We start from the raw sequence: 23604 nt of genomic DNA, 5'->3' as shown, positions 1-23604 counted from the left end.
GAACGTGCAAACTCCACACAGACAGCAACCAATATCGGGATTGAATCTGGGTCTCTGGCACTGTGAGGCAGCAGCACTACCAGCTGTGCCACGGTGCCATCCAGAGGTCTCTTTCCTGTTTGCCTTATTAAAGTATATCTATAACTTGATAACGTTAATATCGTTACTCTACCTTTCAGATGCTTCTAGTGTTTTAGGGATGTCCCCACATTTATTAATTTTCTTCCTCATAGTCAGAGACAGGTGAATTTTAATGGGAAACAATGACATGGCAGAACAGTTAAACAAGTACTTTGGTTCTGTCTTCACTAAGGAAGACACGTTGTTGGCGTCGAGCCCACGTGCGCCGACTGTCGCTGAAAAGTTTTGAACATTTCAAAATCCAGCGGCGACCAGAAAATAACTATGACTCTTTGGGCGACTGAGGAGACCACACAGGCGACACCCCGGCAACCACGTGGAGACAGCCTGGTCGCCTGTAGTTGCCTAACAAATCGCCTAAGTGGGACAGGGGCATAATGCTGCCAAGCGACTCTTTCAGCTGGAGGTGATCAACCAGTTCCTAGTCTTGCACATCGAGCCAGTTGGAAGAGGATGGTGAAACGGAGAACTGCAGAAACCCACTGAGTTACTCCAGCACTTTGTGTCCATTTGTGTATAGACCTGCACCTGCAGTTCTTTGTTTCTAGTGTGAACGGGTGATCAATGGTTGGTGTGGACTTGGCAGGCTGAAGTGCTTGTATCCGTGCTGTATCTCTAAACTACACTAACCTAAAACTATAAAGGGAGAGAAATGTATGTTTAGGGAGAGAATTCACAAATCTAAAGAAGGAAACGAAATAAAGAGCCAGTTAGATCCTTGCTGTTTCTGAGAAAGCAGCATTTAGAAATAAGGAACTGCAGATGCTGGATGATACACAAAGGGACACAGAGTGCTGGAGTAACTCAGTGGGTCAGGCAGCATCTGTGGAGAACATGGATAGGTGACGTTTCACAGAGTGCTGGAGTAACTCAGCGGGTCAGGCAGCATCTGTGGAGAACATGGATAGGTGATGTTTCACAGAGTGCTGGAGTAACTCAGCGGGTCAGGCAGCATCTGTGGAGAACATGGGTAGGTGACGTTTCACAGAGTCCTGGAGTAACTCAGCGGGTCAGGCAGCATCTGTGGAGAACATGGATAGGTGACGTTTCACAGAGTGCTGGAGTAACTCAGTGGGTCAGGCAGCATCTGTGGAGAACATGGATAGGTGACGTTTCACAGAGTGCTGGAGTAACTCAGCGGGTGCAGCAGCATCTATGGAGCTAAGGAAATAGGCAACGTTTCGGGCCGAAACCCTTCTGGGTTTCGGCCCGAAACGTTGCCTATTTCCAGAAGGGTTTCGGCCCGAAACGTTGCCTATTTCCTTCGCTCCATAGATGCTGCTGCACCATAACTCAGCGGGTCAGGCAGCATCTGTGGAGAACATGGATAGGTGACGTTTCACAGAGTGCCGGAGTAACTCAGCGGGTCAGGCAGCATCTGTGGAGAACATGGATAGGTGACGTTTCACAGAGTCCTGGAGTAACTCAGCGGGTCAGGCAGCATCTGTGGAGAATATGGATAGGTGACGTTTCACAGAGTGCTGGAGTAACTCAGCGGGTGCAGCAGCATCTATGGAGCTAAGGAAATAGGTAACGTTTCGGGTCGAAACCCTTCCGGGTTTCGGCCCGAAACGTTGCCTATTTCCAGAAGAGTTTCGGCCCGAAACGTTGCCTATTTCCTTCGCTCCATAGATTAAGCTGCACCATAACTCAGCGGGTCAGGCAGCATCTGTGGAGAACATGGGTAGGTGACGTTTCACAGAGTGCTGGAGTAACTCAGCGGGTCAGGCATAGGTGACGTTTTGGGTCGGGACTCTTCTTCAGACCGATGAAGAGCGTGGTGCTCAGTCACGGGCATCGAACCAGCCACGGCAACATTAAAGTGGAAGCTTGCCGGGATCAACCAGAATGCTGTATGTGTAATCCTCTGCCTTCATCTTTCTGTTCCAGAGCTCAGCAGCTGCTCCTGGTGAAGCTTCAGAGACTGATGTACCGTGGCAGCAGAGACGAGACGGATAATCAATATAGCACGCTCCGCGGATTATGGGTCTGTCTTTCCCATCACTCTGAATAATTCATACTCTTGTGTACAATCAATTTCCATTAAGTGAATAACCTATTTTGCCTCAAAACCTCTGCTATTTATCTAAAGTGTTGACATTACCGAAATCTGAATATTTGGGAACAGCACACCACTGCGGCAATGCCCTTCAAAGCTCTGTGCATAATCATGTGCAATACATGAAGTCTGAGAGTAAGTCTGCTCCTGGAAGTGGGTTCAAACCTGGATATAAACTACCGACATGCTTATACTGAGAAGATTGTCCGCTCAGCTGTGGATCATCAGGAGAACATGAATAGAAGTATCTAAAGTTATGTCAAGTCAAGTCGCTTTTATTTCTATAGCACATTTAAAACACGACTCTCGTTGGCCAAAGTGCTTTACATTGGTGGAGGTACTAACGTTATACAACATTGGTTCATAGATTGGGTACATACATAAATACATACATATAGCCCTCACTCAGAGGACGTCAAGAAAGGCTTGAGAGTAAAGATGGAAGGGCATAGATGGAGTGGACAGTCAGACCCTTTTTTCCCCCAGGGTGAAAATGTCAAAGATTAGAGGGCAGTGCTACACGCCTCCAGCTTTGGGTGCCTGGAACGCGCTGCCAGGGGTGGTGGTGGAGACACATCAGATAGCGGTGCTGAAGAGGCTTTTAGACCGGCACATGGATCCGTAGGGAATGGAGGGGATATGCGTCACTTCCAGGAAGGGGAGATTAGTTTATCTTGCCATTGTGTTCGGCACAGACAGTGTAGCAGATGGGGACTGTTCCTGTGCTGTGCTGTTCTATGTTAAATACTATTGTAGCCTACTCCATGTATTGGTCACCCAGCCGGTTGCAACATTTTTATTTTTATGTCTCATCAGGAGAGGAATAAATCGGGTAATGCACAGAGTAGGGGAAATGAGAATCGGAGGATATAGGTTTCGGGTGAGGGGAGAGAAAGATTTAATGGGAACCTGAGAGGTAACTTTTTTACAAGGGTGGCAGGTATATGCAATGGGCTGCTAGAGGAGGTAGCTGAGGCAGGTACTATCATATCATTTAAGAGACATTTGGACAGGTACATGGATAGGATAGGTTTGGAGGGTTTTGGGCAGGTGGGACTAATGTAGATGGAGCATGTTGGTCAGTGTGGGCAAGTTGGGCCTGTTTCCATGCTGTATAACACTACGAACTAATCATCAAGTCCACAGCAATGGAGAAGAATTTATCAGACTCCTCCTTGATCTGATTTATCCCCAGTCAAATCAAATTTGGTTGCTGCTCCAACCACCCGATGCACCAAATTGTGGAAATATTTTGAGAACAAAATAGGGAGACGGCAACCAGTGAGAGAGGCAAGTGAGGCAAGGTGGCCGTGCCGAGCCATGAGTGAAGAATGCAGTGAGAAGCCAGAACAAGTTGCAATCCCAACATATCGCTTAATTGAACTGCCTGGCATGGGAGAGAGACTGAAAATAATTTTGGATTGTCAATACGTGATTTCTTAAAGTACATTTGCACTTGCTTGAGATGCATTAAATTGGGGCTGGGCCATTTGTGTGGTGTTATGTTGCACACTGTATTTATGCCCACTGTAGATATTTACAAATTTTTGCTGTAATCAATTAAATAAGATATTGGATTTTTTGCTAAATTTCAAAATTGCAATAGGTTTTTGCAACGGCTGGAAGCGTATGGCGACGCATTCAGAATAATGAATGGGAGGGAGGGAATGACAAGGCACTTACAAAATCGAAGGATTGAAATAATGACATAAAACACTGGAGCAGAATTAGTTTAACCTGCCCACTGCAGGGAGGCTGCCATTTATTTAAGCCACTTTAGAACTTTGTGAAAACTCTGAATGAGATACTCAATGGAAACTTAAAGTGCTGGAGTTAAATGGCCCTGTCCCACTGTACGAGTCCATTCCAAGAGCTCTCCCGAGTTTAAAAAAAAATCAAACTCATGGTAAGCACGGAGAATGAACGTAGCGGGCACGTCGGAGCTCGGGGACGTCTCTTAGCGCTAACTGCAGGTACTCGGGAAGACTCGCTAACGGCAGGTAAGCACGGGAAGACTCGCGAAGATTTTTCAACACGATGAAAAATGTCCACGAGAGCGCCGAGTACCGACGAGCGGCCATTACCGTAAATCTCCGAGTTCGAATCGGGGCAAACTCGGGAGAACTCTTGGAATGAACTCGTACAGTGGGACAGGGGTTTAACTCGGGCAGCCTGTGCGTAGAAACTTAGCCTGCTCAGTAGTCAGGCCAGCCGGTCAAACGTGTGATTGTTCTCTCTTCCAGAGCCTTTTCCAGCACGAAGAACAACCTCCTACTGATCCCAGGGCTCCACGCCTCTCACGAGCAAGTATTTTCCTCGGCCAGATTTTACAGGTGAGTATTTCCCACCGCACTGCGGGGAAGCCACAGTGGTGGGTCACTGTGTGAGGGGCTCAGCACACGTTACACACCCTTCAATGCCACCACAGCTCCACAATGGCCTCCACCCACCCGATCAATGTCAACTGCTTGCTGTTCTTGCTGTTATCAACGTGACAGTAAATATTAGAACAAAGAAGGCAGCGGTTTACGAGGATGTTGCCAGGACTTGAGGGGGCCTAATCTGTAGAGGGAGGTTGAGCAGGCCAGGGCTTTATCCCTTGGAGCGCAAGAGCACAAGGGATGATCTGATGGAGGTATATAAATTCATGACGGGGATTGATGGGGTGAATGCACAGAGTCATTTACCCAGGGTAGGGAATCAAAAACAAGACGCCATATGTTGAAGGTGAGAGACAATAGACAACAGGTGCAGGAGTAGGCCATTCGGCTCCTCGAGCCTGCACCGCCATTCAATGTGATGATTGCTGATCATCCACAATCAGTACCCCGTTCCTGCCTTCTCCCCATATGCCTTGACTCCGCAGGTAGACAAAGGTGCTGGAGAAACTCAGCGGGTGCAGCAGCATCTAAGGAGCGAAGGAAATAGTCAACGTTTCGGGCCGAAACACTTCTTCAGACTGATGAAGGGTTTGGGGCCGAAACGTTGCCAATTTCCTTCGCTCCTTAGATGCTGCTGCATCTGCTGCGTTTCTCCAGCACCTTTGTCTACCTTCGATTTTCCATCATCTGCAGTTCCTTCTTAAATCCCTTGACTCCGCTATCTTTTAGAGCTCTGTCGAGCTCTCTTGAAAGCAACCAGAGAACCGTCCTCCACCACCGGAGAATTCCACAGACTCGCTACTCTCTGTGTGAGAACGTTTTTCCTCATCTCCATTCTAAATGGCTTACCCCTTACCCTTAAACTATGGCCCCTGATTCTGGACTCCCCCAACATCGGGAACATGTTTCCCGCCTCTAGCGTGTCCAAACCCTTAATAATCTTATATGTTTCAATAAGATCCCTTCTCATCCTTCTAAATTCCAGCGTATGCAAGCTCAGCCACTTCATTCTATCAACATATGACAGTCTCGCCATCCCGGGAATTAACCTGTGAACCTAGGCTGCGCTCCCTCCATAGGGAGGAATGTCCTTCCTCAAATTGGGAGACCAAAACTGCACACAGATTAGCCATGAGAATGTGGTGTTGAGCTGTCTTCTATCCATCGTTGGCGTAGGACCCATTGCATAGTCACACACAGTGCATTTTCCACGCGACGATAACAAGTCACGTCTATAAGAGTTACGGAAACAAGTAACTAAAAAGTTAACCATCGTTCTTTTGCTTGATGGCCATGTGACGCATGTGTTTATTAGCCGTGTGTACAGGCATCCACAAAAAGAGCAGTGGCTTTGTGTAGGTACTGGGGCTACGCACAACTACTGAACTGCTGCTAGATACTCCTACACAAAGCTGAAGTATCGCAGAGATCAATGGCACACATCTATCAGAGACAGCTTATTTACATTGAAGAATTATTACCGTAGAACAGTAAATTGTATTTGAAAGGTCAAATTAAATCACAGGTAATTGCTTGAGGAAGGTCACTTCCTACAGAAAATTTCAAAATAGATTTTTGTTTTATCACGTTTAATAAAAGAGTTTGTGTGGAAAGGTGCCCGTTGTTTTTGAAAGATGTTTTCATTAGAATCAACAATGCAGGGACAGATTATAGGAACATTTAGCTATTCATTATTACTTGTTTGCATTTCAATCACGTATTTCTTGCAGTGTGCATTTGAAAGAACAGGTTTATTAGTGAGCCTTATTTTCCCACAAACTTTCAAGAACTAATATCTACTAATGTAGAGATGGAACTGAAAAACTCATTATCTTGTTTAATCTATAGCAAATGACATGTGATCTCTCACTAGACTTCAAACTATCTTGCTATTTGGATTAACTTTAATCAATCTGGTATGACTATTATTGGAAAGAACATTTTAAACTAAATCTTTAAGAAGGAACTGCAGATGCTGGAAAAATCAAAGGTAGACAAAAATGCTGGAGAAACTCAGTGGGTGAGACAGCATCTATGGAGCGAGCTTGTTGTCAAATAACAGCACTAAAGAGAAATGGAGAAACAATGAACAGCAGATACTGGAATCTTGGGCAAAACGCAAAGTGCTGGAGGAATTGAGTGGGTCAAGCAACGTCTGGAGATGGAATGGACAGGCAATGTTTTGGATTGAGACCCTTCTTCGGACTCTGAAGGGTCCTGACCCAAAATACCACCTATCCATTCCCTCTCCAGATGCTGCCTGACCCGCTGAGTTCTGACTTCCTCCAGTTCTTTGTGTCTTGCTCACTTAAGAAAAAGATTGATCATTGCTGCTTATGGGAGATAATCTGTGTTTAATCTGGCTTCATTGTATGCGACATTACATGAGCAAATACACTTTACATTGTAGAAAGAAGGAACTGCAGATGCTGGTTAATAAGCACACAAAGTGCTGGAGTAACTCAGCGGGTCAGGCAGCATCTGTGGAGAACATGGGTAGGTGACGTTTCACAGAGTGCTGGAGTAACTCAGCGGGTCAGGCAGCATCTGTGGAGAACATGGATAGGTGACGTTTCACAGAGTGCTGGAGTAACTCAGCGGGTCAGGCAGCATCTGTGGAGAACATGGGTAGGTGACGTTTCACAGAGTGCTGGAGTAACTCAGCGGGTGCAGCAGCATCTATGGAGCTAAGGAAATAGGCAACATTTCGGGCCGAAACCGTTCCGGGTTTCGGCCCGAAGCGTTGCCTATTTCCAGAAGAGTTTCGGCCCGAAGCCATACTGGTTTATTATGATGATAGACACAAAATGCTGGAGTAACTCAGCGGGTCAGGCAGCATCTGTGGAGAACATGGATAGGTGACGTTTCACAGAGTGCTGGAGTAACTCAGTGGGTCAGGCAGCATCTATGGAGAACATGGATAGGTGACGTTTCACAGAGTGCTGGAGTAACTCAGCGGGTCAGGCAGCATCTGTGGAGAACATGGATAGGTGACGTTTCACAGAGTGCTGGAGTAACTCAGTGGGTCAGGCAACATCTGTGGAGAACATGGATAGGTGATGTTTCACAGAGTGCTGGAGTAACTCAGTGGGTCAGGCAGCATCTGTGGAGAACATGGATAGGTGACCTTTCTTCAGAAGGTGCATCTCCAAAGATGCTGCCAAACCTGCTGAGTTACTCCAGCACTTTGTGTCCTTTGGCACTGTACAATGCACTTCATTGACTGCAGATTGCACCAGGACATTCTACAGGTTATGAATGATACTAAACGTGGGGATCTTTCTTTCCTCTTTCTGTATTTGAGATGAAATTCAATGCATATTTTTGATCTCGTTCATGATAGACAGTTGCTCAGGTTTCAGCATGAGTCTATCCTGCCACTGAGTACAGCTTATAACCATATAACCATATAACAATTACAGCACGGAAACAGGCCATCTCGACCCTTCTAGTCTGTGCCGAACACGTATTCTCCCCTAGTCCCATACACCTGCGTTCAGACCATAACCCTCCATTCCTTTCCCGTCCATATAACTATCCAATTTATTTTTAAATGATAAAAACGAACCTGCCTCCACCACCTTCACTGGAAGCTCATTCACACAGCCACCACTCTCTGAGTAAAGAAGTTCCCCCTCATGTTACCCCTAAACTTCTGTCCCTTAATTCTCAAGTCATGTCCCCTTGTTTGAATCTTCCCTACTCTCAGTGGGGAAAAGCTTATCCACGTCAACTCTGTCTATCCCTCTCATCATTTTAAAGATCTCTATCAAGTCCCCCCTTAACCTTCTGCGCTCCAAAGAATAAAGCCCTAACTTGTTCAACCTTTCTCATAGTTTCCATAGCTACTCTACTTCTTTCCCTTACCTCACATAATTCAATATCCTTCTCAGCTTATCAGGGAACCATGATCTGTTGACATTTAATCCAACTCTCCAGAGACACAAATAGAAATACTTCAGAAGCAAACAGTGCTTATAGCAATCGATGAATTTTTACTGCTTCCCCGCGTTTATTCCCAGCCGGATGCCAACTTTGCTGGAAACCCAGCAAGATATATTTTTCTCCCTGGGATAAGTGTTCCTCAAGGACCCTCAACAATTTTATTTTCTTCCATATGTTCTACTATTATCCAGAGACTTGACCAGCAGCCCAAGAAACCAGCATGAAACAGTGCTGGAGGAACTACCGGTCAGGCAGTGTCTCGGAATGGTTAGGGCGCTCTGGTTCCCTCCCACAACCCAAAGACGTGCGGGTTTGTAGGTTAATTCCCGGGATGGCAGGGACTGTCATATCCTGAGAGAATGGAGTGGCTGGGCTTGTACACTCTGGAGTTTAGGATGAGAGGGGATCATATTGAAACATATAAGATTGTTAAGGGTTTGGACACGCTAGAGGCAGGAAACATGTTCCCGATGTTTGGGGAGTCCAGAGCCAGGGGCCACAGTTTAAGAATAAAAGGTAAGCCATTTAAAACGGAGACGAGGAAACACTTTTTCACACAGAGAGTTGTGACTCTGTGGAATTCTCTGTCTCAGAGGGCGGTGGAGGTCGGTTCTCTGGATGCTTTCAAGAGAGAGCTAGATGGGGCTCTTAAAGATAACGGAGTCAGGGGATATGGGGAGAAGGCAGGAACGGGGTACTGATTGTGGATGATCAGCCATGATCACATTGAATGGCAGTGCTGGCTCGAAGGGCCGAATGGCCTCTACTCCTGCACCTATTGTCTATTTCCATTGTCTAATTGGCCTCTGTAAATCGCCCCTAGTGTGTAAGAAGTGGATGAGAAAGTGGGATAAGATGGAACTAACGTGAGCGGGTGATCGATGGTCGGCGTGGACGCAGTGCGCTGAAGAGCCTGCTTGCATGTTGTATTTTTGAATCGATCAAAGTCTATTTCTCCATCCTCCACCTTTAAGGCAATTTCACGAGATGATCTCTCCACGGTTCTGAACCGTTCTTTCACACTGTGCATGAAGCAAGTGCCGCGCTTGAGTGTGTTCCTTGACATTAGTGGGCCTGTTGTGATGCTCTGCTTCGCTGGGAACAGCTGTGCAAACGATGTCCGTCCTTTCTTCCCGCCAGTTTGTCAGCAGGTCCGACAACAAGTACAAGCGGCTGAACAGCAGCGAGCGAGTGCGGATTGTCACCAGCTCCCCCTCCGGACCAGTCAAAGCCTCTTTCGAAACACTGAAGCTCTCGGCTGACAAGCAAGACGGTAAGAGAGAGAGAGAACTTAAAGGTAGACAAAAATGCTGGAGAAACTTAACAGGTGCAGCAGCATCTAAGGAGCGAAGGAAATAGGCAACATTTTGGGCCAAAACCCTTCTCCAGGCTCTCCACTGGGATAGGTAGTAGTTCAGGACTGACTCTCGTTGTTGCGTGCATATGTTCTTCAGCAGTATCGTGGGATCAGGAATGGCGTGGCTCTCCTTGGTTTTACACAGGTGGCTGCGAATCACATGGATATGCAGGGAATGGAGGGATATGGATCACATGCAGATAGAGGAGATTGAACTAGAGGAGGTTTAACTTCCTATCATATTCAGCATGGACTTTGTGGACCATACTGTTCCAGTGCTAGACTGGTGTATATTGTGAGTTCCTCCAGCACTCTCACACTTATTATTAATGTGCAAACGGCTGCGAGTCATTCACCATTTAGTTCCCTGCTTTGCCCGAGCACGGGCCTACTTTAGTCTTGCTCACAGACAACTGCAACATCCTTGGGTTCGATACGATACGGTGGGACTTTATTTATCCCAGGAGGGAAATTCCAACAGTCATAAAAACACAAAATAGGATTGAGGATGTCCAAAGATTGGGTGGGGGGGGGGGGGGGGGGGGGGGGGGGGGGGGGGGGGTCGGTCTCAGTCTGAAGTTGGAGGAGTTGTACAGTTTGATAGCCACAGGGATGAAGGATCTCCTTCTGACTACCTGCAGAAGGTCGGTAAACTGAGACGAACGCCTCTAGTTTTAATTCTGTTTTGTTCTTTAAGACTTAGATCCAGAGAGCGACGTGAAGAAGAGCTTCAGCCTGATCCCCTACAGCTTGGTGCACCCGCACCATACGCAGCGGAGACGTCCTGTGCTCTTCTCACCCACCCCACTGGCCAAGTTGCTCGTGCAGAAGTTACTCAATTCCGGAGAATCCATGGAATTTGACATCTGCAAACCAGGTAAAGCCAGGGTTATCTTCCTCTTCTGAAGAAGAAAGGCTCCCACCCAAAACGTCACCCGTTTGTTCCCTCCACAGATGCTGCCTGACCCACTGATTTACTCCAGCGTTTTGTGTTCTGCGCCAGATTTCAGTGTCTGTAGCTCCTTGTGTCTCCAAAGTGAGTCGACTCTTGGCTACACAGTGTTCAAGCTAACGAGGTGAAACGTCCGTGGGAAGGAACTGCAGATGCTAGTTTACACCGAAGATAGACACAAAATGCTGGAGTAACTCAGCTGTCAGGCAATGTATCAGGGGTTATGGGGAGAAGGCAAGAGTGGACCCGGGGTTTAGTGGGCGTTTTGTGTTCTGCGCCAGATTTCAGTGTCTGTAGCTCCTTGTGTCTCCAAAGTGAGTCGACTCTTGGCGACACAGTGTTCAAGCTAACGAGGTGAAAAGTCCGTAGGAAGGAACTGCAGATGCTAGTTTACACCGAAGATAGACACAAAATGCTGGAGTAACTCAGCTGTCAGGCAACGTATCAGGGGTTATGGGGAGAAGGCAAGAGTGGGGGTGGGGGTAGGAATGTGGGTGGGGGGGGGGTGGGGTTGGAGTGGCGGTGGGAGTGGGAGTGGGGTGGGGGTGAGGGTGGGGTAGGGGTGTCGGTGGTTGAGAGACGCCAAAGAGATTTCATAATTAAAATGTGGAAATTAAAAACACTCCCGGGGGCAGAGGACTGAAGAGAGAGAGAGAGGGGGGCGGGGTAAACGAACCCGGAGAATGAAAACCCACGAGCGCCTCGCGGTCCAACCCCGAACACTCTGGTGACGGTAGGTTAAATGTATTAAATGCATTTTTGACTTACGATATTCTCGATTTACGATGGGTTTATCAGAACGTAACCCCATTGTAAGTTGAGGAGCGCCAACCAGTAGCGGTCAAATACAGGACAAGGGCGGTCCCGTATGGGACAAACCAATTTAGCCCAATATGTCCCGGCTAATACGGGCCAGTTGGCAACCCTAGTCCTGGTATACATGGCAATAATACATCTAAACCTCCACCCGGGACTTACTATTCCTGATTCCTTACCCGAGTGATGTACAACAACATGCTGAATCTCCGGCAAGATTCCTGTATCTCATTAAATAGCCTGGTGACGTCCAGGTTCAATGATCACACAAGACTTTGTGGCACAGACAACGTCTTTAACATTAACTAGAGAGAACAAAGTTGAAAACACTGGGGGAGAAGTGTAACGTACAAAAATCTTACGATTAAAGGAAACTGCTTTGGATCAGTTTATTAACCTCAGCACTTGCCCCTTCAGATATTTTAAACAAAGAAGAATATTTACAGAAACTGAAGTCTGAGCCGATTATTTTCTCCCGAGAAAAACATTTAAACGCTTTTGAATGCGTCATGCCGGCCAGCATCAAAGCTGTGACTGCCAAGGTAAGCCTGATCTTTCTTCTTCACTTTTGTTTGTTTCATGATATGGGGCGTTACAAAAGCATAATTGCTCCAGCTCTGTGACACAACTTCCGAACATGTTTCCAAGATAAATAACATGGACTTCAAGAATAGCTTCTTTCCAGCAGCCATCAGGCTCTTGAACATTAAACAACAATAACCTCATTTGTCAACAGTGGACTGCCTTTGATTGTAGTAAAGGGCCTGTCCCACTTCTGCAACTTGCCGGCACCAGTCACAGTCGCAGCAGGTTGCCGAATGTTTTGACGCCTGTATGGAGGTGAGTAGTCGCCCAAAGAGTCGTACCTTTTTCTGGTCGCCGCTGGATTTTCAACATGTTGAAAATTTACGGCAACCTGCTGCAACTGTGACTGGTGCCGGCAAGTCGCCCGAAACAAATCACATAACTGTGGCAGGCACTTATGGACTTCAGACTTTTTGCATTTGTATCAGGGTTATTAATTTATTGAATTTATTGAATTTTTGTTCATATATTTGTGTGTGCTTGCAGGCCCGTTATGCTGCTGCAAGTAGGAATTTCATTGTTCTAGACTCAAAAAGCTGGAATAACTCAGCGGGTCAGGCAGCATCTCTGGATGAAAGGAATAGGTGACGTTCCCAGTCGAGATCCTTCTTCAGACTGCCTGGACCCACTTGACTTACTCCAGCATTTTGTGACTATCTTCAGTGTAAACCTGCATCTGCAGTTCCTTCCTACACATTTCATTGTTCTGTTGTCAGTACATGTAATAATTAGCTACAGAAAAAGACCCAAAGTGCTGGAGTAACTCAGCAGGTCAGGGAACATATCTAGAGAAGATGGACCGGTGGCGGTTTGAGCCGCGACTCTTCACGAGACTGAATGTAGTATGGCGGAGAAAACCGGAAGAGAGGATGGGGTGGTACAAAGTCTGGCGAGTGATAGGTGGGTACAGGCCAGGGGGTGTTTGATAAGGACATATACAGGTGGAAAGGGGGGCAGGATTGTGAGAGAAATGGGTGCACAAGCAGGTGGGGCGTAGGGAAGATAGGGAGAGGATGGGTGTGTGTTTTTGTGTGTGTGTGTACATAGAATCATAGAAATTAGGTGCAGGAGTAGGCCATTCGGCCCTTCGAGCCTGCACCGCCATTCAATATGATCATGGCTGTATCCCGTACCTGCCTTCTCTCCATACCCTCTGATCCCCTTAGCCACAAGGGCCACATCTAATTCCCTCTTAAATATAGCCAATGAACTGGCCTCGACTACCCTCTGCGGCAGAGAGTTCCAGAGATTCACCACTCTCTGTGTGAAAAAAATTCTTCTCATCTCGGTTTTAAAGGATTTCCCCCTTATCCTTAAGCTGTGACCCCTTGTCCTGGACTTCCCCAACATCGGGAACAATCTTCCTGCATCTAGTCTGTCCAACCCCTTAAGAATTTTGTAAGTTTCTATAAGATCCCCTCTCAATCTCCTAATTTGTTTGTTGATGAATTACCTACAATTGCAGAATTCAAATGTGCATGTCATAGGCCAGTCCTAGTTTTTCAACCTCTCCTTACTGCCCAGGCCATGGAGCTAAGGCCTTAACAGCATACGTTGTTAGGTGATGGACAGGTGTAAGCAGAGGAAGATAGATTTGAATGTCAGACGTTAATGAAACTATGAGGCTTATACATGTGTCACATCGGAGATTTCATTAAACAGCAAGGATTCATTCTAGATTCTGGCCAAAATGATCAGGGTGGTGAATCTGTGGAACTCATTGCCACAGAAGGCCAAGTCAGTGGATATTTTTTAAGGCAGAGATAGATAGATTATTGATTAGCACAAGTGTCAGAGGTTATCAGAGAATGGGGTTATGAGGGAGAGATAGATCAGCCACGAATGAATGGCAGAGTAGACTTGTTGGGCCAATTGGCCTAATTCAACTCCTATCACCTATGACCCGATGACCTTATTCAATCACTGCTGCGTGCAATATCCTGTTGGACACAAAATGACGACTGCGTTGTGGAATTGTTGTATAAAATGTGCATCAATAATTACATATTGCATCAACACTGTGGCTATTTGAACTATAATGTTAATGTGGTTCAAATAGCAACATGTAATTGTTGACGCACCTGATGTATAATTATATCCACCATGCAGGCAACGTGTGTGATTTATTGCATGTTATCTCAAAGGGGAATCTCATAGGAATGCAAAAGCCAGCTGGAAAAGGGACAGGATGTAGAGTAGATTTATGAGGATGTTGCCAGGATTAGAGGGTCTGAGCTACAGGGAGAGGTTGAGCAGGCTGAGACTCTATTCCTTGGAGCGCAGGAGGATCTTATAGAGGTGTATCAAATCATGAGAGGAATAGAGTCACTTGCCTAGAGTTGGGGAATCGAGGACTAGAGGACATGGGTTTAAGGTGAGGGGTAGCTTTTTCACACAAAGGGTGGTGGGTGTATGGAACGATCTGCCAGAGGAGGCAGTCGAGGCAGGGACTATCCCAACGTTTAAGAAACTGTCAGACGGGTACATAGATAGGACAGGTTTGGAAGGGTATGGGCCAAATGCAGCAGCTGGGACTAGTGTAGATGGGGCATGTTGGCTGGTGTGGGCAAGTTGGGCCGAAGGGCCTGTTTCCACGCTGTATCACTCTATGATTCTAAGTAGTATTGGTCCATAATAAACAGATTTCTTTCTTGGCATCTCACCCCCCCCCCCCCCCCCACCCCCCCACCCACAACCTCACCCTCAGTCACCTTAATCTCCAGCAATCTTTTACCTCCCCAATTCTGACAGCCTTCTGCCTCATTTTCACCTCTCGCCTTTGTCATGTACTCCACCTCTGGAGTACTCTGGATGCTTTCAAGAGAGAGCTGGATAGGGCTCTTAAAAATAGCGGAGTCAGGGGATATGGGGAGAAGGCAGGAACGGGGTACTGATTGTGGATGATCAGCCATGATCACATTGGATGTCGATGCTGGCTCGAAGGGCCGAATGGCCTACTCCTGCACCTATTGTATATTGCCTCTCACCTGTCATGTGTACTCCACATCAATCCCCACCCCCCCCTCACCTGTATCCACCTATCACTTGCCAGTCCTTCTACTGTCCCACCCCTCTTTTCGAACTTTCTCCCCCCCCACACCCACACTCCCATCAGTCTGAAGAAGGGTCCCGAATCGAAACACCATCCATCCATGTCCTCCGCAGATGCTGCCTGACCCGCTGAGTTCCTCCAGCACTTTGACTTTTGCTCAAGATTCCATCATCTGCGTTTTCACACACGATCATTATTTTTCTACTTGTTCTTTTCGCAGAATGGGCTGAAAATTAGGAATGATGTTGCATGTGATAATGTTATGCATTACAACGGAGCTGATGTGGGTAATTGTTCAACATAATCCTGAGTCATCAGAATGTACAGAGAAACAATCTCATTCTGCCTCACCCTTTGAGGGTCAGTGACAGATGTAGCGGTTGACCAGTAAGGCTGGCTATTGTTCATTGTGGGGATATTGCTCACCGTCATGTCATGCCTGCGGGCTGTATGGGAACCAGCCAGGACAAACACATCCTAATCTTTAATCGATGTCTATTTATTTCCACCGATTCTGATCACAATGCTAAAACCAAGGCACGCGAGGCAAATAGTCCCAGGGGGATAAACCCATTAATCAGATGTCAGGTTCAAACAATTAACAGCCATTATCTGCCTTAACCATTAATTTCCTGGCAAATCAATCTGATGTCGATCAAAATGGTTGCCATGACTGCAACTATCAACAAACTTGGGCGAAGGGCGGATATCCAGTCAGTTTCGACCAAAATGCTGGAGAAACTCAGCGGGTGGGGCAGCATCTATGGAGCGAAGGAAATAGGCAATGTTTCGGGCCGAAACCCTAACCCTAACCCTAACTCAGCGGGTGGGGCAACATCTATGGAGCGAAGGAAATAAGCAACGTTTCGGGCCGAAACCCTAACCCTAACTCAGCGGGTGAGGCAACATCTATGGAGCAAAGGAAATAGGCAATGTTTCGGGCCGAAACCCTAACCCTAACTCAGCGGGTGAGGCAGCATCTATGGAGTGAAGGAAATAGGCAACGTTTTGGGCCGAAACCCTAAAGGGTTTCGGCCTGAAACGTTGCCTATTTCCTTCGCTCCATAGATGCTGCCTCACCCGCTGAGTTTCTCCAGCGTTTTTGTGTACCTGCGATTTTCCAGCATCTGCAGTTCCTTCTTATACACAATATCCAATCAGTTTTATCCTCTCCTTTCTGAAATTGTTTCCAAATTGTGAAATGTTGAGACTGTGAGCCCTGGTTCTGGACCCCTCAACTTGGGAGGTGACTGATCCATCCTGTGTCTGCTTTGCCAAACTCTCTGCGATTTTCTGTTCATGTTTCATTGCAAGATCTTTATTGCAAACTCTTCAAACAATCAAAGCTTCACCAACTCGATCTCTCCTCAGATAGAGAAAGACCTCACCTCTATCATCCCCCCCCCCCCCCCCCCCCCCCCCTGCCTCATTCACCCCTCATAATCTTCCCCGTACCCACACCCCCCCATCCCTCTCAACCCCCTGCGCCCTCACCCAATACACCCTACATCTATTATTTTTCTCTGGAGAAAAAGAATAGGTGACGTTTTGGGTCAGAACCCTTCGTCAGTCTGAAAGTAGTGGAGGTGGTGGGGTGGGGGAAGGGGGGAATTAACTGGAGGCGAGAAAACGCCCGAACATGGCGGGAATAAAGAGACCCAGGTTTGATCCTAACTACGGGCGCTGTCTCTACGGAGTTTTCACGTTCTCCCTGTGATATGCGTGGGTTTTCTCCAAGATCCCACGCATATCGGAGAGGATGAGAAGGAGTTTCTTCCCAGAGGCCATGAGGAATAACTTCACTGTTACCATTTCACAGTTTGTTTTAAATTGCTGTTTTTTTCCCCTTTTTCTTTCCTCCCACATATATGTAATATGTGGACATGTGATTCTGTTCCATTCTGTTTGTAGTTTGATTGTTTGTTTGTTTTTGCACAATGTCCGCGAGCATTGCCACTTTTCATTTCACTGCACGTCTCGTATGTGTATGTGACGAATACACTTGACTTGACCTAAGATCACCGGTTCCCTCCCACACTCCAAAGACGTACAGGTGGCTGGTGTGTGCAGGATAGTGTTAATGTGTGGGGATTGCTGGATCCCTCGGCTATCATTATTTCCCAGTTTCTTACCATTTAAAAAATATTCACCCATTTACAACTGTTGCAGAGCCACCAAGAGAAAAAAGTTAGAGTCCCACACATGGACTTTTTTGCCCCCCGCCCCCACAATACATGCCTCCCAAAATCAGTCTGAACAAGGGTCCCAACCCGAAATGTCTCATCTCTGGTGAACATGGATAGGTTGCCTGTCCTGCTGAGTTACTCCAGCACTTTGTGTCCTGATGGGCCCTGAAGGAAAATGGTGTTGCAACTAAACACATTTCTTTTCTTGTTCCGACTGGGAAGAAGGTCCAGGAGCCTGTAAAGCAGGTCCACCATGTTCAAGAACAGCTTCTCAACAAACAACCATAAGGACAAGAAAAGAAATGCGTTTAGTGGCAGCACCATTGTCCTTATTCACCGTTATAAATTATCCCACTTTTAATATTAATTATAGAGTGAAAACTATGCTCCAGTAAGTTTATCGGCAAGGCAGAGTTCATTAAGAAGAGAATGCACTCATCTCACAAAGCAATGCTCTCTTAAACAGAGTCAGGCTTAATATTGTGTCGGTATTTTACAATGTCGGTTTATAGCTCTATTGCCTCGAGTTAAATTACCCGAGGTTCCCGCCGAGCATAAAACTTGGCAAAGATCCCGGCCCAAAAGGGCAGTTCTGTGCTGTAAATTCTGCCTTGTTTTATGTCATCTATTGACAGCAAATTTTCTGTCTGTTCATAACTTCAGCAGTCTCGTATTTCCTCATTTAAGTGTTTCGGCGAGGGATTGAAGCCAGTCGTAAACGGGCTGCCATTAAAATCAATCTTCCCCACCCCTGCCATCTTTCCCCCCCAATCCCTTTATTTCTCTCTGATGAAGATACAAATTGCAGAGATTTTTACAACTGCTACTCTCTCTTTCTCTCTCCTCCCCCCCCTCCCCGGGGATCTGTGCATCTCATCCCATACACCCTCACCCCTGCCTCTCTCACCTCTATCCTCCCCCCATCCCTGCCTCATTCACCTCTCATGACCTACCCCCTGCCCACACACTCAACCCCCTCAAACCCCCTGCACCCTCACCCAATACACACTACCCACACGCATTCCTCACCCTTACCACTCCACCCATTCACACCTTGTCCCCCCCCCCCCCCACACACCCCACCCATGCCCCCCCACCCCCTCATTCCCTGCCCCCCCCCCCCCATCCCAACCCCCCCTCACCCTGACCCCCCACCCCCCCCGACCCCCCCCCCACCTCACCCCGACCCCCCCCCCCCTCGTGAAACACCCGGGTGACATTTGCTGACCAGATTGGCCACGTTAAAAATCATTTGATGGCCGTCTAGTGAAGTATTTCCTCTACTCCTCGGGCGTGGGGAAGAAGTAGACGCGGAAGTATACGGGAAGGGACATGACAATGTAATTAGAATGTGCACGGTGCCCGCGTGTAATCCAGTCTCTCAGTGCACTATCAGACAAGTGTAGACGCACAGGGTTGAAGGCGGCAGTCACGATGACCTCTAACCCTCCCCTTCGCCCCCCCTCAGCACTTTGGATTACTTTCCGCTTGGGAACCGTTGCGACAGCTCGCTGTGACGCTCACTCTAATGTTCTTTTCTCTTCCCGCACATAGAATAAACATTGTTTACTGGAAGCCGGGCTGAGCTGCACGAGAGATTTAATTAAGAAAGACATCTATCCAATTATAATCGTCATTAGAGTCTGTGAGAAGAACATCAAACGTTTCAGGTATTGTCTGATGCTTTTCGTGCTGCTGCTTTTAATTAGTTCAAGTTGCCACCTCAAATCAATGTTACTGAATTAAACTTGCCTCGGGACCTGACGATACTGAGTTCTTGTTATTAAAATCATTGGTCACATCACCAGGTTAAAATTCTAACTTTTAATTTTGACAGTCAATTGAATCGATGCAGAAGGTGGGAAAGCTGACTGTAGGGTTAAGGTCGACACTCTGCTGGAAACTCACTCAGCAGCAAATACCCTGGGGTCTAGGTGGCTCTTGCCAGCGTCTGTGGAGGGAACGGACATGTGACGTTCTGGGTTCAGGCTGGAGATGGATCCCAAACCGAAATCAACACCTATCTGTGTCCTCCATAGTTGCTCCGAAGGACTCAAAGTGTAGGAATGACTCAGCGGGTCAGGCAGCACCTCTGAAGATCTGTTTTGTAGTAAATGCCTACTATGTTCTGTGTGCTGAAGGAAAGCAAGAATTTCATTGTCCTATCAGGGACACATGACAATAATCTCACTTGAACTTGAAGGCAGCCACGACAAGCACTTAAAATATCACACAATGTCATATTATTGGGCTGGGGAAGTGTATTGAATGAGTTTAGGCGCGGCTTTTCCAAACTAGTTTCCTGTCTGCTCAGTATGAAGACATTGTGGCTAACACTTGCAGCGTAGGTCTCTGGCAATAAGTTCTATAAAGAAAATGAGATGTTTTTTACAACGGAATTGACAGCAATGTTGAACATTAACTGAGATGTATTCAACATCCTCCATGGCGAGTTGAACACAAACAGTGTAGGAAACTGACCCTACGTCCCACTAGCTAACCCATCTCATCACTGGCTTCAACGATGCTTCCAAAGCAACAGTTCAATAGCTTTAGGTGTCCGAAGAAGGATCTCGACCCGAAACATCACCCATTCCTTCTCTCCAGGGATGCCGCCTGTCCTGTCCCACTGAGTTACTCCATCATTTTGTGTCTATCAATAGGTTTAGGTTTCTTTTAGGAAACGCTTTTTCACACCGAGAGTTGTGAGTCTGTGGAATTCTCTGCCTCAGAGGGCGGTGGAGGCCGGTTCTCTGGATACTTTCAAGAGAGAGCTAGATAGGGCGCTTAAAGATAGTGGAGTCAGGGGATATGGGGAGAAGGCAGGAAGGGGGTACTGATTGGGGATGATCAGCCATGATCACATTGAATGGCGGTGCTGGCTTGAAGGGCCGAATGGCCTACTCCTGCACCTATTGTCTATTGTCTTTGTTTTGTTCATTATCCAACCAGATCAGATATATCATACGTAGATGCAAGCAGTTCAAACTCAAATACAATAGATAGAACGAAGGGGAAGATACAGAGAGCAGAATATTGTGGACATCCAGATAAAATTTGAACAAGAGTTAGTGAGGATTCACATTCCTGTCGGACTATAAATAGAGAGTAAAAGAGGTAAATTAATCTGTGTGATACAATACACTGGGACTTCATCCCAGTACAGAAAATGTTGGAGTAACTCCACGGATCAGCAAGCATCCCAGGCCATGAAACATGAATAGGTGACATTTCTGGTCAGGACCCTTCTTTAGACTGATTGTGGAGGGAATGGAGAGCTAGAAGAGGGGAGAGGTAGGACAAAACATGGTCGGTGAAAGATGAGGAGGGTTTTTGATCGGAAGGTGGTTGGACAAGAGGTGATTTTTAAAAAAAGGTGTCGGACAAATGATTGAAAAGTTGCATATTGTGAAGCCGGATGATTGAGTGTAGATGGAAGGGGAGGGGCACAAGAGGTGCAAGTCTAGGTGGGGGCACAGGAAGGGGAGGAAATGAGTGGTGTCTGGCCCGAGAATGTTACTCCAGCACATTGTGTCTTTTTTTTTTTCAAACTAATATCTGCAGTTCCTTGTTTCTTCATCGCATCACGAATTGGTAGAATTTAGATTTAACATTTTGGATGTGGGGGGAAGCTGTCTCGTGATTTTCAAAGGTACAAACGTATAGTTAACCCTGAAGGGAATGCCTGACCTACTTAAAGAAGAATGATTAGTGGATTGTCTACAAAAGATATAGTGGATGAAATTTAAATTCTGGAAAATATCAATAAATAGCCTTACTTTCACATTCCCACCAGTTAAAGGAGCAGAAAGTCATCATAGTTGAGGTGCTGCCATTTATGAGAACAAGAGGCCATTGCTTTAGCTGACAGATAATAAACAGGTGGGAATACAAGCTTTAACAAGAGGGGCTTAAAATTAAAAGGCGATGGCAAACTTTGTAATTCATAAGACATAGGAGCAGAACTAGGCCAGATACTGCCTAACCCGCTGAGTTACTCCAGCACTTTGTGTCTACTTACCATTAAAATTTCAAAAGTTCATGAGCAGAATTAGGCAATTTGTCCCATCGAGTCTACTCCACCATTCAATCCTGGACGGATCTATCTTTCCCTCTCAACCCCATCCCCTGCCTTCACCCCATAACCTTTGACACCCGTACTAATCAAGAAATTGTCCATCTCCACTTTAAAAATACCCAATGATGGTCTCCACAGCCGTCTGTGGCAATGAATTCCACAGATTCACCACCCTCTGACTAAAGAAATTCCGTCTCATCTCTATTCTAAAGGTACGCCCTTTTATTCTGAGGCTGTGCCCTCTGGTCCTAGACTCTCCCACTACTGGAAATATCCTCTCCAACATCATTTCTTAATTGACCAGGCTGAGGATCAGAGTTGAACAAATGGTGGAACTCGAGGCTTTGAGTCAGAATGTTGTGTTCTGAGTAAAATGTGAAGCTGACATTTCTATGATGTAATGACAAGGGGCAACGAGAAAAACTGGGGCGGGTTCAGAATAGAGAACTTCTATTGAACATGTTGACAGATTACATGTTGATTCTGAAACAAAACTGGAAACATTCATTACAAAGGTTCAGGTGCTGTCTGTGTGGAGTTTGCATGTTCTCTCTGTGACCGCGTGGGTTTCCTCCGGGCGCTCTGGTTTCATCCTACACTCCAAAGATGTGTAAGTTAATTGGCTCTCTGTAGAATTCCCCATAGTGTGTAGGGAGTGGATGAGAAAGTGGGACAACATAAAACTAGTATGAATGGGTGATCGATGGTCGGCATGGACTCAGTGGGCCGAAGGGCCCTGTTTCCATGCCGCATCTCTAAACTAAACTGAGCTAAAATCTAGAATGACTCTCTCTTGTTTCAGGCGGTTGCCCGCAAAACCAGACAGTGGCGAGGAAGAGCTGTTGAAAAGTTGCCGCTCGAACGAGAGTGAACTGGAGGCCCTTCCCTGCCTGTACGTCACGGTGGAGTCTGAGTGCTGGAGTAGCGTCAAGGACCTCATTAAAATCATCAAAGAGAGAATTGCTGAAGAGCAGAAGAAGACAATTTGGATCGAGCAAGATCAGCTCTAGAAAATGGCCACATGATAGCGAGCTCCAGGACATGAGCCGGCGGTGAAGCACACACACACACATACGCACACACACAGACGCACACACACAGACGCACACACACACACACACACACACACACACACACACACACCCACACAGTCACACACACACACACACACACACACACACACACACACACACACACAGACACACACACAGACACACACACGCACACAGACACACACACACACACACACACACACACACACACACACACACACACACACACACACACACACACACACACACACACAGACGCACACACACACACACACACACACACAGACACACACACAGACACACACACAGACACACACACACACACACACACACACACACACACACACACACACACACACACACACACACACACACACACACACACACACACACACACACACACACACACACACACACACACACACACACACACACACACGGAGAAGTGGTGGGTGGACGGGCAGCCACAGAATGATGCTTCATGACAAACGCTTGACTCATCTCATTGGTCATGCAGCCCAGAGACTGATGCCCAGAGCAATACATGTCGTTTAAAAATTGCAGGTTTCAAGAAGTCTCAGTCAAAACGTTTCATCATTCCGCTGTGGATGGAGGTAACCAAGGCTGTACTTAACTTGCTGGGGAAGAATATCACACAGTGGTCTTATGTTTAATCCCCGGCGTGTGCTTACCACTTATAATGAGTTTTACACTTTACTCTGAGTTTTTCCTGTATCCAAAGCCAAGGAAGGCAGATGGGAAGTCGGCCCTACAGTTGCTACTAGCCCCACACCTGATACTAATATACGTAGAAACAAGGAGGTGCAGATGCAGGTTTGAAGAACCATGTCTGAAGAAGGGTCCCGACCAGAAATGTCACCCATCCATGTTCTCCAGAGATACTGCCTAACTCGCTGAGTTACTCCAGCACTTTGTGTCTACCTGCCACTAAAAGTTCAAAAGTTCATGAGCAGAATTAGGCCATTTGTCCCATCGAGTC

At 46.7% G+C, this 23604-nt stretch overlaps 1 protein-coding gene across 2 annotated transcripts in view; it reads left to right on the top strand.

The window, feature by feature from the left end:
- card11 (caspase recruitment domain family, member 11) overlaps positions 1-22684 on the top strand; it is a 217962-nt gene extending 195278 nt beyond the window's left edge. For both annotated transcript variants that reach the window (XM_055651008.1, XM_055651009.1), the window contains exons 19-25: positions 2032-2128; positions 4444-4533; positions 9667-9799; positions 10581-10760; positions 12069-12193; positions 19029-19144; positions 22355-22684. In XM_055651008.1, coding sequence (XP_055506983.1) covers positions 2032-2128; positions 4444-4533; positions 9667-9799; positions 10581-10760; positions 12069-12193; positions 19029-19144; positions 22355-22562 — 949 coding nt within the window. In that variant the 3' untranslated portion in view covers positions 22563-22684. The remainder of the gene's footprint in view (positions 1-2031; positions 2129-4443; positions 4534-9666; positions 9800-10580; positions 10761-12068; positions 12194-19028; positions 19145-22354) is intronic.
- The last annotated feature ends 920 nt before the right edge of the window (positions 22685-23604 follow it).

The sequence above is a fragment of the Leucoraja erinacea genome, chromosome 20 (assembly GCF_028641065.1).
Source record: "Leucoraja erinacea ecotype New England chromosome 20, Leri_hhj_1, whole genome shotgun sequence".
Classification (NCBI taxonomy): Eukaryota; Metazoa; Chordata; class Chondrichthyes; order Rajiformes; family Rajidae; genus Leucoraja; species Leucoraja erinaceus.
Note: the sequence above shows the minus strand (reverse complement) of the source record. Positions and strands in the feature narration are given on the sequence as shown.